We start from the raw sequence: 14,876 nt of genomic DNA on the forward strand, positions 1-14,876 counted from the left end.
GTTGAATATCTTTTAGATAAACCATTACTGAAAAAGGTTTAATTATTCTATTAGTCTTTATAGTTTTGCAAAATTTTTAATTAGTTTTCTATACTTTTTTTTCTTTTAATTAGTCCCTGCACTAAATTTTTTTTTCAATTAGATCCCTCTTAGAAATCATTGGCTTAATTTTATAGGGGCCTAACTAAAAAAAAAATTAGTATAGGACCCAAATAAAAGGAAAAAAAATGTAGAGACTTAATTAAAAAAAAAATTGGTGCAAAGACTCAATTAAAAGAAAAAAAAGTACAGGAACCTAATTAAAAATTTTGCGAAACTATAAGAACCAACAGAGTAATTAAACCTACTAAAAACAACTGCATAAATTACGTGGAATAGACACCAACCTTTCGTATCCTGAGGGGATCTTATTATCAATCATAGTTATCAAATCCGGCTCGACTCGACCGATTCGATCGGAAATCAGGTCATTCGATCATCTAACCGAGCCGAGTTATTTGTCAAACCATTTAAGCAATAAACCCGGTGAAAACCTGTTCGATTCGGTCGGATTTCATGAAAACCGGTGACTTTGACCGGTTCATATGACCCGGGCCGATTTTTTTTTTTAAACGAAAACGGTGCCGTTCTCACCATCACTTACTCCCCTGCATTGTGGCGCCCTAACCTTGAACCAACACCCATCTCACCTCTCTCTTCTCTCGCCACTCTCTCCCAGTCTCCCTCAAGCTCGTCGCCGGCTCCTCAAGCTCGTTGCTGCCTCAAGCTCGCGTCGCCGCCTCAAGCTCGTCGCAAGCTCTGTCGCGCTAAGCTCGTCTTCCTGCTTCGACCATCAACGCTTCCTCCGCCGTGAGTCTGGGTTTAGGGTTTCAGCTTCGGCCCAGATCTTTCATCAACGCTTGCTTCGTCTCTCTGAACTCTGAAGCAAAGTTCAAAATCACCCAACCAAACCCTAGGTTCTCCCTGCAACGGTTCTGCCGTAGTGCCGCCGCCGTCCATGCTGTCGGCGCCTCCGCGTCCTCTCTTGTAGCCCAGGCCCTCTCTTGTAGCTCGGCGTCCTCCTTCCCCCTGTCCCCGTCCTCCCTGGCTTCTCTGTTCGAGGCTTGGAGCAGCTCGCCGTCGTTTCGCCGGTCGCCGTCCGTGTCTCCGTCGAAGGTTAGTGGCACTGCTTTCACTTCTTCGGTTCTTCTCTTCCTTTTATGCTCTGTTTGCTGATTTTTGAATGTGAAGTTGTGAATGGATTAATGAAAATCAAATAGTTGATTTTGTGCTGCTGCTCTTTTTTTAATTCCTAACAGTTTTGTTGAAATTTTCTTGCTGCTGCTAAAAATGGATTAGGAATTAATTGTTGCTATTTTGTAATTAGGGATTATGATATGTTAGCTTTATTGATTTCAGGTTTAGTGTGATTAGGGATTACTTGTTGCTGTTTTGTAATGTTTGTTACTGAATGCTAAAATGGAAATCAAATTAAATGCTGTTTGTTGCTTCCATATATTTTCTTTGATAGTATTTTCCCGATTATAAATTCTGGTTTTGAGTCAAAACTTTGTATTTGTTTTGTCTGTAGTTTGATTTGAGATCATTAGATCTGATCCGATCCTATTAAGTTCAAACTATGCGTTTGGATTTTTGGTGTAGAATTGTTGGTTACCTGTTTGAAGTGTGTATTTCTTGTAATTGGATCTATTTTGAACTGGATTGTGATTTTATGCTGCATTAGGTGTTGATAGTTCATCTTGGGTGTAGTTTTGGGATCATTTACTTGTTAATTCTCGGACATTCAGCTAAGGATCTTCTTGTACAAATTTGTTATCTTTCTTTAGGTTCCTTATAGATTTATTGGTAATAAATTTATATAAATGTTGGATCATTTTGAATATGTCTGTTGGTGTAATTTCACTTTGCAGTATATATCATTATATCTTAAATGGTCTCTGAAGTCTTATCTTTGAACGAGGTGTTTTGTACTCTTTATTTTTAGTTAGGCCATTTTCAAGATGGAGTATTAATTTTTTTCTTTTCAGTATATATAACATTATTAGCTGTTTTTATCTGTCTAGGTGGCCACAAGTCCACAACTGAAGGAGTATATAGGTTATGTAATATTTCTACAGAGATTCAGGCATAAATATGAACAAACCTTTTGTTGGAATAGCATTTCTCATCTTTTATTTGTCTATAGAGATTCAGGCATAAATATGAGCAAAATTAATATTTGATTATTATTATTATGTTTGTAAAGACTTACATTTTAAATTTTAATACATACTTTTAATTTTATTTATATAATTTTATAATTTTTTTAATTATGACCGGGTCAACTGGGTGAATCAGTGACCCACCGGTTGAACCAGTAATTTGGTGACCCAGTCATATGACCGGGTTGATTGCCGGTTCGGTTCTGATAACTATGGACAAAACTATTATTATTACCTAAGCATGGTAATGACTCAAAATTGAAAATTTTATAGAGTACTTGTAATAGGGTTACATTATCTAATAATTGCATTTGGAAATAGGAATAATCACTATGCCCATTTTTTTTGGGAGTATTTTTGTGTTTTTATTTTAAGTGGAACTTGGAACGACTGAATATGAATCAATTTTATAAGCTTTTTATAGTTTTTGGTCTAATTGCATTTGAAGTAGCTTCCTTCTTTCAGTTCTTTGACCTTTAGGTTTGAAGTTATTAATTGTAATTAAAGCTTAAATTGTCTGGTGGAACTTTGAAGCTATTAGATGCACATTCCAATATGTTTTTTAAAGCCTAAATTATTGTTCTAATTGCATTGGCGCCTATAAAACAGGGGAATAACTTTACTTCTATTGTAATTATTTTAGTACCATCCTTTTTTGATACTCCTTAAAAAGATACTACTGAAATGTAAGTGTCACCGTCCTTAAAATTGTTATTACCTAACCTATTGATAGGGCTGGGCAAAAAAATCCAAATCTTGGATTCTAAACTCAATCCAAACCAAACCATTTTAAAAAAACCAGTTTTAAATAAAAAAAAATCCAAACCAAATTGCATCAATTTTATGGTTTGGTTTTTAATCCAAACCATTTAACCAATCTAAATCCGGATCCGGATCCAAATCCGAATTAGGATCCAAATCCGAATTAGGATCCAAAATTTAAAAAAACCCCAATTCTGTGAACCACTGAACCAGTTCACACTACATATGCACAAATCAACCGTGTCGTCTTCTCCTTCGGCACTTCTCCTTCAACTGTGTCGTCTTCCTCTGCTCGTGCTTCTTCTAGAGGAATTTTGGGTTGTCGTGTCTGATTTTGCAATTGATTGTATTGCAGATTTTGTTTTTCACTGAACCAGAACAAGCAGTAGCTCTTGTTTCTCTTCTTTCTAGAGAGTTCCAACGCAGTTCCATCACGCCGGCGCCGCCTGTAGCAGCGTCCTCCATCCACCGTCGCTGCAATACCCTTGTCCCCTTTCTTTTTGCCCTGTTCTAGTTCTCTGCTTCCAGGTTTTTGTCCATTTTCCTTTTTATTTTTATTAAGTTTGATTAATTTTGGTTAATTAGTTGATTTTGGTTAATTAGCTTAGTTAGATTAGTTGCTGTTAGTTGATTATAGGTAGTTAGGTTAGGATGATTTTCTTTAGATTGTTAGGTTTTGATTGTTGCTGAGTTAGTTTGCTGTTTATGATGGAATTGCTGTTTTGATGAGAAACTGGGCTGAGATGGTCTGAACATTGTTTTGATGATTTTCATACTTAGTCTGCGTTGATTGTGATTGTGTTTTTATATTTAGGAACAAGATATGATTTTATTATTGTTATTCATTCATCTTATGTTTCCCATCCTATGTTGTCTAATTAACATCATGCATTGGCAATTCCTCATAGAGCTTCTTGTGCTTAGATTTTGTTTCAATTTCTAATTAATGGGATCAATAGTATTTACACTTGCTGCCCTGATCCAACAATTGAGAAATTGAAGTGGACAAGAATTGTATGTGGCAGCATAAATCTGAATCCTTTTATTCGCAATTGTGCTGTCATGTTAGCTTGAAAGGTTGAATTTGCTTCAAGATTCTGTTGCTCTTTGATCATTTTTTCTATTGAAACTAATGTAAGGAAGTATAATAATTGCTTTAAAAGCCAAAGAATCAGATAATAAGATTCAACCTTCCAATTCTAAACCTACCTGCCTTTTATTTTATATTTTCTGTCCCATTTTCCTAGTTTAGATATTGATAAATATGTTTAGGTAGCTTTTATGTAAATTAGTATTGTCTTTTAGATTTTGTTATAGTCATAGTTTCATGTATTCACCAATTTGTTCACGTAGTACCAATTCACAATTCATTGGGATTTCGGAATCCTCTGATATGCCTCTGGAATTCTCATGTGTCATATTTGACAAGGTAGCATGCTAGGTACCTGAACCTGTTTCAGGGCTAAGAATTTTGTAAATATGGTTTAATACTTTCATTTAAAGATTTGTCTCAAAATGATAAAGGTATATTTTGTTATTTGCAGATATATTTTCCTCAAAGGTTGTGGTTGTTTGATGATTTTGTTGGCAACTTGGCATCTTTTGATATTTTGTGGTTGTTGTTTGAGAGAGTTTTTGGTGGTATCCTTTTGATATTTTGAGAATGATTAAATGTTATATAGATTAGCTATTGTCGTTAGATTTATAAAGAACCAAATTCTAGTTGTAATGAACCTATACACTTTAAAATGACTTTAGTATTAATTTTACTTTTAAAAAAATTATGTTTTGAAAATTGAATTTCTAAAAACTGGTTTTAAAAGTGGATTTTTTTTGTTAAAAAATCTGGTTTGGAAATTGGATTTTTAAAAACTAGTTTTAAAACTGGATTTTTGGTTGAAAAAACTGGTTTTAAAACTGGATTTTTGGTTAAAAAATCTAGTTTTAAAACTGAATTTAAAAAAAAAACGGGATTTTAGATTTGGATATTAAAAAACTGGATTTAAACCGGTTTTTATTTTTTCAAAACCGGTTTCTCTCTTTAATCCAGTTCTGGTTTGGTTTCATGAACCACAAAACTGGTTTTGAAGTGGATCCAGTTTGGATTTTTAAAAATCCAAACCATGCCCACCCCTACCTATTGATTTGAAATAGTTACAAGTTTATCTTTCCATGTTATTACTTTAGTCCTTAAGGAAGATTATAAAATTTGTCTTTTGCGTTATGATTTAAGTCTTTTAAAATAATAAGATTAACATATAGTGAATTAGTGATGCAACATTTTATATGGACTAAAATGTGATTAGCCGCTAACTGTTTTCTTTAAATAGGACCCTTACCCAATTCCTTTCTTTCATTTTCACAGCACGCAATACGCATCTATGCAATAGAAGCATTAACAAGGTGGTTTTGTTTGTTTGTCGATGCGTCTTGCAGTTGCACCTCATGTCCAAGGTTTCTTATTCTTAAGACCTTATTCACTCACCATTCAGCACTGCTCTTCCCCTTCTCCTCCTTCCATCTCACAAGTCTACGAAGACCTTCTCCGCATTTGCTTCCGCTTACAACAAACTAAAACTAATCCCCATCACCATCACGACTACCATGTGTTCGACAATATTCCCAACCACGGCGACGGGGAAATGGCCAAAGTTGTTCATGCACACGCCATCAAACACGACATTTCCTCTGATGGCTTCCTCGCAAGTGCCACCATCGATCTCTACGCCGCTGCCGGCAATGTCCCTTTCGCTCAGAGGCTCTTCCACCAGCTCCATCCCCGTCAGAGACATTTATCCGCTTATAATTCTATCATTTCCATGTACTCAAGGCAGGGGTTATTCCAAAATGCACTCCGTTGTTTCGTTTCTATGATGCGTTTTGGCCAGTTGCCTGACCAATTCACGCTCGCTATAGCTCTCTCTGTTTGTTCAAAGCTCAGGAATGTTGAATTCGGCACGCTGCTTCACTCCTGCGTGATCAAGGCAGGTTTTGAGTCCAATCCGTTCTGCCAGGGTGCTCTTATCGATCTGTATGCCAAATGTGGCTTTCTCCGCCATGCTAGCGCCATATTTGACGCCGCAGTCCACTTGGACAATGTTTCTTGGACGGCTTTGATTTCGGGTTATGTTCGAGCCGGGCTGCCGCAGGACGCCCTTCAGGTGTTTGACAAAATGCAGATAGCTGGCTGCTCTCCTGACCAGGTGGTTTTTGTGACTGTTCTCAATGCTCTTGTGAATTTGGGTAAGCTGGATGATGCCTGTAAATTGTTCCGAGACATGCACACTAGCAATGTTGTGGCATGGAATGCGATGATCTCTGGTCATGCTAAGAGCGGCCATCATAAGGAGGCCATTGAGTTCTTTCTCGAAATGAGGAAGTGTGGTATAAAGTCCTCAAGGTCCACGCTGGCAAGTGTTCTTAGTGCGATTGCCAGCTTAGCTGCGTTGGATTATGGGTTACTAGTCCATGGAGAGGCTATCAAACAAGGTTTGGGTTCTAGTATATATGTGGGAAGTTCTTTGATCAGTATGTATGGGAAGTGCGAAATGTTAGATGCTGCAAAGCAAGTATTTGATGTCATGTCTGAGAAAAATATGGTCACTTGGAATGCCATGCTGGGAGTTTATGCACAGAATGGTTATTTCAATCATGTATTGGAGCTATTCCTTAATATGACACGACGTACCATTGAACCGGACGAATTTACCTTCACTAGCATTTTGAGTTCATGTGCTTGTTTTGAAAGCTTAGAAATTGGTCGTCAGGTGCATTCAGTTGTTATCAAGAGAAGTTTTGCAAACAATTTATTTGTGAACAATGCATTGGTAGATATGTATGCCAAGGCTGGGGCTTTGAAGGAAGCTAGGAAACAGTTTGAGCGCATGAAAACCCGAGATAACATTTCTTGGAATGCCATTATTGTTGGATACGTGCAGGAAGAAGAGGAAACTGATGCTTTCAAAATGTTCAACAAAATGAGGTTACATGGCATAGTACCTGACGAGGTAGCTTTGGCAAGCATACTTAGCGCTTGTGGAAATGTTAAGCTATTAGAAGCAGGATTGCAGTTCCATTGCCTGGCAGTTAAGTTGGGATTAGAAACAAACCTTTTTGTTGGAAGTTCTCTTATTGACATGTATTCTAAATGCTGGTCCATTGAAGATGCACGAAAAATCTATTCTAACATGCCTGAATGGAGTGTGGTATCCATGAATGCTCTGATTTCAGGATATGCTCTGAAAAATATAAAAGAAGCTATTAATCTTTTTAGTGATATGCTGGCATTGGGGCTCAAGCCATCTGAAATTACATTTGCAAGCCTGATAGATGCTTGTAAGGGTTCTCAGGTAAATCTAGGGTTGCAGATCCATTGTGCTATAGTTAAGAGGGGTCTTTTATGTGGTAGTGAGTTCTTAGGTACCTCTTTGTTGGGCATGTATATGGACTCACAAAGGATTGCAGATGCCAACTTACTTTTCTCAGAGTTTTCGAACCTTAAAAGCATTGTTATGTGGACTGCTTTAATTTCTGGGTATACTCAAAATGATTGCTGTTACGAGGCCATAAATTCATACCGAGAAATGCGGGACAACAGTATGTTCCCTGACCAAGCAACATTTGTTTCAGTTCTTCGAGCTTGTGCTCTCTTATCGGCATTGCAAGATGGGAAAGAGATACATTCTCTAATATTCCATACTGGTTTTGACTTGGATGAGTTAACCAGCAGTGCACTCATAGACATGTATGCTAAATGTGGGGATGTAAAAAGTGCTGTGCAAGTTTTTGAAGAAATGGGTACTAAAAAGGATGTGATTTCTTGGAACTCAATGATAGTTGGATTTGCAAAAAATGGTCATGCAGAAAGCGCTCTGAAGGTCTTCAATGAGATGGCTCACTCATGTGTTACACCAGATGATGTCACATTCCTCGGAGTGCTCACTGCTTGCAGCCATGCAGGGTGGGTTTCCGAGGGCCGTCAAATTTTTGATCTCATGGTGAACTGTTATGGCATTGAACCCAGGGCTGATCACTATGCTTGCATTGTGGATCTTCTTGGTCGCTGGGGTAATCTCAAAGAAGCTGAAGAGTTCATCGACAAACTAAATGTCGAACCGAATGCTATGATTTGGGCCAATTTATTGGGAGCTTGCCGAATTCATGGTGATGATATAAGGGGAGAGCGAGCAGCTAAGAACCTTATTAAGTTAGAACCTGACAATTCTTCCCCATATGTATTGCTTTCTAATATGTATGCTGCATCAGGACATTGGAATGAAGCTAGATCTTTGAGGAGAACCATGATACAGAAAGAAATCCAAAAGATGCCTGGGTGTAGCTGGATTGTTGTAGGACAAAAGACAAACTCATTTGTTGCAGGTGATATATCACATCCTAATTATGCTGAAATTTCACATTCTTTGAAGCATCTGACAGCACTCATGAGAGACAACAGATTTCAGGATGATGGAATTTTGCTTGTTGGTTAAATTTAATTTTTCATAGTAATAGGAAATCAAGCAATCAACTCAGATTTGCATTCTGACAGAACAAATCGTACATATATTCCATTGTTACTACTTTCTGGCAAATGGAAAGCATTATATTATTATTTGCATTACTTATGAACTGTTTGTTGTCAATTTGTTATGCATATTCATGTGTTTGAATATAAGTTTCTGGTTAGAACTTAAAAAATAAAAAGTAAACCCTCACGTTACCTGGATTAAGCTCGTCTAATTTTATTCCTATCTATATTTTTCTTGACTTAAGATGGTCAACTTTTGTGTAGTGCTGATAAGCTCAAGTTGACATATAGTTTTTAGTATCCATCATCAATAACTATGAAGCAGTTTGGTCTAATTACCTTTTATATCATAAACCATCCTTTGTACCTTTTGCAATTATTATTATTATTATTATTGTTATTATTATTATTATTATTATTATTGGGCTTTGCCATGGATGATTGTTACTAAACCAGCATTTGTACCTTACGCAATTTTGCTATGGATGATTGGTTTAATGCACCCAAAATCTGACCCTTATGCGAGTTGAAATAATTTCTAGATTAGTTGAAATAATTTCTAGATTATTATCACTAATTCTTTTTTTTTTTCTGGTTTTCTCACAAATTTTAGTAGTAGAATTTATTATTCTGTTTGTGATATTGAATTTGAGCAACTCATGTGAGCATCATTTTATTCATTTATATAGAGCACCGCCCGTGAAGTAAAGCGCTTAGATTCAATTTGTAGATCCCCTGTTTATGCACAATTTGGAGAAGCACTTAATGGTCTATCAACAATGTGTGCTTACAAGGCTTATGACCGCATGGCTGATATCAATGGAAAGTCGATGGACAACAACATACGATTCACTCTGGTGAACATGAGTGGAAATCGATGGCTTGCAATTCGATTGGAAACTCTGGGAGGTCTCATGATATGGTTTACTGCAACCTTTGCGGTAATGCAGAATGGGAGGGCCGAGAACCAGCAGCAATTTTCATCCACCATGGGTTTCCTACTTAGTTATGCTTTGAACATTACCAGTTTGCTTACTGGTGTGCTCAGGCTTGCTAGTTTGGCTGAGAATAGTCTAAATGCTGTTGAGAGTGTTGGCACTTATATAGATTTGCCTTCAGAGGCACCATCCATCATTGAGGATAGTCGCCCCCCTCCAGGCTGGCCCTCATCTGGATCAATTAGATTTTAGGATGTTGTACTTCGATACAGGCCTGAACTTCCTCCTGTCCTTCATGGCTTGAATTTCACAATTTTTCCAAGCGATAAGGTTGGCATTGTAGGAAGGACAGGAGCTGGAAAATCTAGCATGTTTAATGCTTTATTTTGAATTGTGGAATTGGAAAGAGGAAGAATATTAATTGATGATTGTGATATTGCAAAGTTTGGGCTAGCTGATTTGCGTAAAGTTCTTGGCATTATACCACAGTCCCCTGTTTTGTTTTCAGGTATATTTAAGATATAATATTTTCCATCGTATTTTCATATTGGCAACTTAGGCTGGGATTCTGTTCTTTTGTTTCCAAGTTACCAACTGACCAGAGGGAAGAGTATGTTAAACAATAATGTTGTAAGAATGGACTTATTTCTTTTATTATTATTATTATTATTTTTACTTATGGTAAAATGGACTGTAGATCTTGAATTTTTTAAAGCTAAGAGATCTGTTTTGGCCATAAGTGGAAAGAATCTTTTGGGCAGGAAGGGAATTCTAACTCATTTTAGAGCCACATATTAAAGGTTATTGATCATTTGATTTTTATAAAATACAGTAAGGGAAAAAAAAAAAAGAATGAGAAAATAAGGATAAATATGTTAACATTAAAGTTAAGAAATTCGTTGATCTACTTGAGTGAAGATTGGAATACTTGTGATGTCAAAACTGGAAAGCAATAATAAGTGATGTTTTGCTCTGCTAGATATATGATTGTGTTGTTGATTTTTATAATTTTTACTCTGTAAATTGTGAAGCATATTAATCTTTGAATTTATGTAATTGTATTTATATTAAGCTTAATTTAATATTTTGTAGGAACGGTAAAGTTTAATCTTGACCCTTTTAATGAACACAATGATGCTGACCTCTGGGAGGCTCTGGAGAGGGCACATTTGAAGGATGTGATTCGGAGGAATTCTTTGGGGCTGGATGCTGAGGTAAATTATGATTCCTTGATTACACTCTGGCTTTTTTTGTACAGAACCATTTCTATTGCTGAGTATTTTTACAATGGTCAATAAGGGATGTTTTATTGAAAGCAATATAATATTTATGAAAATGTACTTTGTTTAGGTCTCTGAGGCAGGCGATAACTTCAGTGTTGGGCAGAGGCAACTGTTGAGTCTCTCTCGGGCATTATTGCGTAGATCAAAGATATTAGTACTTGACAAAGCCACTGCAGCAGTAGATGTTAGAACAGATGCCCTCATACAGAAAACAATTCGAGAGGAATTTAAATCGTGCACCATGCTCATCATTGCTCATTGTCTTAACACCATCATAGACTGTGATCGGATTCTTTTGCTCGATGGTGGTAAGGTAAGCACTGTATTTATATGGTACTGCTGGTTAAATCTTATAATATGGTTATCCTTTGGCACTAATGTAAGTAATACTAATCGTAATTATACAACATAAAATAATACTGATGCTAGCTTCTTATGTTTAAAGGTTCTTGAATATGATACCCCTGAAGAACTGCTATCAAATGAAGGCAGTTCGTTCTCTAAGATGGTGCAAAGTACAGGAGCCGCAAATGCCCAATATCTACGCAGCTTAGCACTCGGGAGTAAGTCAGATAGGGAAGAGAGTAAGCATAATGATGGCCAGAAAAAATGGCTTGCTTCGTCTCGCTGGGCTGCTGCAGCTCAATTTGCCCTTGCCGTCAGTCTCATCTCATCACAGACTGACCTAAAAAGATTGGAAGTGGAAGAAGAGAATAGCATAATCAAGAAAACAAGGGATGCTGTGTTAACTTTGCAGGGGGTTTTGGAAAGGAAGCATGATAGAGAAATCAAGGAATCTTTAGACCGATACCAAATATCCTCACAGTTGGTGGTCATCACTCTACAGGATGATTGAAGGTATGTATAACTTTGTGCCATCTTTTACATAGCCTTCCCTTGCAATGAAATTTTTGAAAGATTAAATTCTGAGACCACTTCATTTTTTGTCCATGAATGCATTATCCTCCCTCTCCTTTCTCTTTCCTTTTTTTCTCCCATATATATTGTCTCAAATATTTCCAAGTTAGAGATAACCCTGGAAGATATGGTATTAGAGCTAAATGAGCTTAAATTTCTAAGATTAAAGAATCTCAGGTTTTTCAATGTGGTTGGAGATGAAGTGTAAGCTTCTCACTGTGTAGATGATGTAATTGCTTGTCTTTTTCGTTTTTGTAGGTCTTGCAATGATGAGCAGACTGGCCACATCAATCAGACTTTGATTTTGATGATAGATCAATTAACTTTGATCAAGTTGATATGTAGCCAAAGCTGCACTGTTATATATTACCTCTGCTTCAAAATAATTGTTCATTTGGACAAACAATTATTCTGAATTGCATATTTGCAGGGAATATAACATGTGCCACAGTCCCACCAACTGACTCACATACCCAAGGTTGTGCTAACTCTATTTTTGGCAATGTAGCTCCATCACTCAGCCATGAGACATGAGTTCGAAAATGCAATAAGTTTCATTTTGATCTTAATCCAGAAATTAACCCAATTTCCCTTATCATTTGTAATGTAATTTTTATTGCCCAAAATATATTAGGGGAAAAAAAATATCTTTTAGGTCTTGAATACTTGTGTTTGGATTTTGGAAAAAGATTCTCTAAAACTAAGTGAGAAAATAAAATGTTAATTATTCTTAAATCAAGGTAATAAGATTTACATACAATGAAAATTATAAATTCAGTAGTGATTAAATGTTTTATTTATTTATTCTACTAATTTTTTATTTTAGAAAAATTTCCTTTTTCGATCATGTTATGCCACAAACTTCCACTAGTACTGTTATATTCAACTATTCCAAGCATCTTTCAAAATCACAAATCCTCGCCAATCAAGCAATTATACTCAAATGTCTTGCATGGAATGGATGACGAAAAAGAGTCTCTTGCTTTTAGACCCAAAGTGTATTTCAATTTTTAGAAGACCTATATCATCTTAAAATTTGTTAATCGCTAGTGTTGTATAACTTCCTTATTATTTCCTAATAATACAAAATAAAAATAATAAATTAATAGTCAAATTAATCTTTTAAGGGTGGATCTTTTTTCAAATTTATCCACGACTGAAACGTTAATTATTCGAACATAAACAACAAACAGTCCAAATAAAATATAAAGATAAGCTCATTCACAACAATAAAGCCCAACCAACCAATAGTTAATTCATTTTATTTTGTCTTATTCTCACATAATACATTCTTCTAGAATTAGTGAGTTTGATAACTCACCATTTTGTTAGCATACAATTTTTACCTCCATTCTCCTTTTTTCTTTGGTTTTAATAAGTTGAATTGGACGCTGATAAAATATATTTATAAAAATTTATTAAATTAGTTTATTTATTTAATTATATAAATTTTAATTTTAATTTAATAAATTGATATATTTTTATAATTATATTTAATCAATGTCTAATTAAAGAAATTAATTTAACTGTTAACACGTAAATAATAATACCAAGCTGAATACTATAATATCTTTTAGCTAAACCATTACTAAAAACAGGTGCATAAATTACGTGGAATAGACACCAACCTTTCGTATGCTGAGGGGATCTTGTTATCAATACCATCTTTATTTAACTTTCTTTCTCCCTTTTTGATGGCTCACTAAGTGCTTCACTTTTCAAGTTTCTCTTTTGGGTGCACACCATTTGCTTTCTGTCTCGTCTGGTCACTTTCCAAGTTATTTTTGGAGAAGCTACCCATCCAACGATCCAACCATCACAAGCTCTAAAATATGTTGGATCACTGAGCCATTTAGTGTCGTTTATTTATTTATATTGTTGTAATTAAATTTGGGGACCAACGTAATAAATTAAAAAGGACCTAAGAAGATAGAGCTTGAACCATTTATGTCATGAATTATTAAATTACTTATCCCCTTGAATACTCACCAACTTTCTTTTATAAAGTACTCCCTCCTTGATTTTTAAGTTTGACTTGTCAATTTATTTCTTTGGACCAATCTAGTATTTATCGTAGTGGACATTTTGCAATTTCTCTCTCTTAAAAATGAAATCCAATTTATTTGTTCCCCTTTCAACCTGGGAATACATGTTTATGAATGAATAAGAGAGCTTTCTAACAAGTTCCTCTTATCTTAACTCCTCCCATTTATTATTGTTTCTTGGCTTTATTTGACTTCTCCATCATCATTCCCCTTCTTTTCCTTTACTTTTTCCTAATAACCCCTCACTATTTCTCTTATTCACCACCCTTTGTTAATTTGAAAAAATAATGGATCAAAGTGCAATTATTTCCCCTCCCCCCTCAGAAAAATGTTAGACGTGTTGTATTGTAGGCTAGCTAGCTAGCTATTATTAGATTTTGCCATTTTGGTATTCTTTGTTTCTGGGATTTGTTCTCTGTTATTATCATTTTTAAGAATAATGAGAGAGGTAGGACAATCGAGAATAATTTCAATTCATGATGATCAATTATATATATTATTCCACTCCAATTATTATGGGAAAGATGGACTAATATATAACTGTGTTTGGATCTCAGTAAATTAAAATAGTGTTATAAATATATATTAATATTTATATGTGAGGAATGCTAGGGCCAGTAAATTTTATAAGTTGTAGCCGTCAATTAGTTATCAATAATATATTTAATGGTATAAGATTTTATTTAATAGTAAAAAATCACTCATTTTTATTTTACTGGCTAACTGCTGGCCAAATTTGAACAAATCTACTGATTTTCTAGACTTTTCCTTTATACGTCGTACATGGTATGTAACTATGTATTATTCTCCAGAGCAAATGAATTTCTTTGATAAAAATAAAATAAAGAAATTATTATTATTATTTTCCGTGATGGATCAATTGCACGGATCGAATAGAAAAATTGTTACAGAAAAGATGAGTTGCTATCTGTGTGACACATGTTGTCCATTTGTCGGGATATTAATACAGCGAGAATATTGGTGGCTGTTCTCTTTCTCTATCTCTCTCTTAAAATCATGCTTCCTTCCATTTCTAAATTTCATTCATTCTTTTCTTCCGTGTTAATATATTATTATTACCTCATAATTGTAATTGTAATATTTGCAATATATAATATATGTACAAATACGCGTAAAGAGATAGAATAAGATTTGATATTTTGATTTGCCGCTTTTTTTAATCTTGACATAGAATAATAATA

The 14,876-nt window shown here is 35.2% G+C and overlaps 2 protein-coding genes across 4 annotated transcripts in view; both read left to right on the plus strand.

Moving 5' to 3' along the window:
• LOC107621965 (ABC transporter C family member 2) overlaps window positions 1-12,292 on the plus strand; it is a 27,548-nt gene extending 15,256 nt beyond the window's left edge. Inside the window, exon 29 of the mRNA XM_016323917.2 lies at window positions 11,916-12,292. Within this exon, the coding sequence (XP_016179403.1) occupies window positions 11,916-11,974 (59 nt within the window). The 3' untranslated portion in view covers window positions 11,975-12,292. The remainder of the gene's footprint in view (window positions 1-11,915) is intronic.
• On the plus strand, window positions 5,351-10,938 carry LOC107621966 (pentatricopeptide repeat-containing protein At3g09040, mitochondrial-like). Of its 3 annotated transcripts, none has more exons than XR_002355377.1 (4): window positions 5,351-8,342; window positions 9,180-9,936; window positions 10,521-10,642; window positions 10,779-10,938. XR_002355377.1 is itself a non-coding variant. In XM_021113346.1 (2 exons), the coding sequence occupies exons 1-2, from the start codon at window positions 5,387-5,389 to the stop codon at window positions 9,191-9,193; spliced, it is 2,970 nt and encodes a 989-aa protein (XP_020969005.1). In that variant the 5' UTR covers window positions 5,351-5,386; the 3' UTR covers window positions 9,194-9,965. The 3 variants fall into 3 exon arrangements, 1 of the variants encoding a protein (XP_020969005.1); XR_002355378.1 differs by having other exon boundaries at window positions 9,285-9,936; XM_021113346.1 differs by lacking the exons at window positions 10,521-10,642; window positions 10,779-10,938 and having other exon boundaries at window positions 9,180-9,965.

The sequence above is a fragment of the Arachis ipaensis genome, chromosome B10 (assembly GCF_000816755.2).
Source record: "Arachis ipaensis cultivar K30076 chromosome B10, Araip1.1, whole genome shotgun sequence".
NCBI lineage: Eukaryota > Viridiplantae > Streptophyta > Magnoliopsida > Fabales > Fabaceae > Arachis > Arachis ipaensis.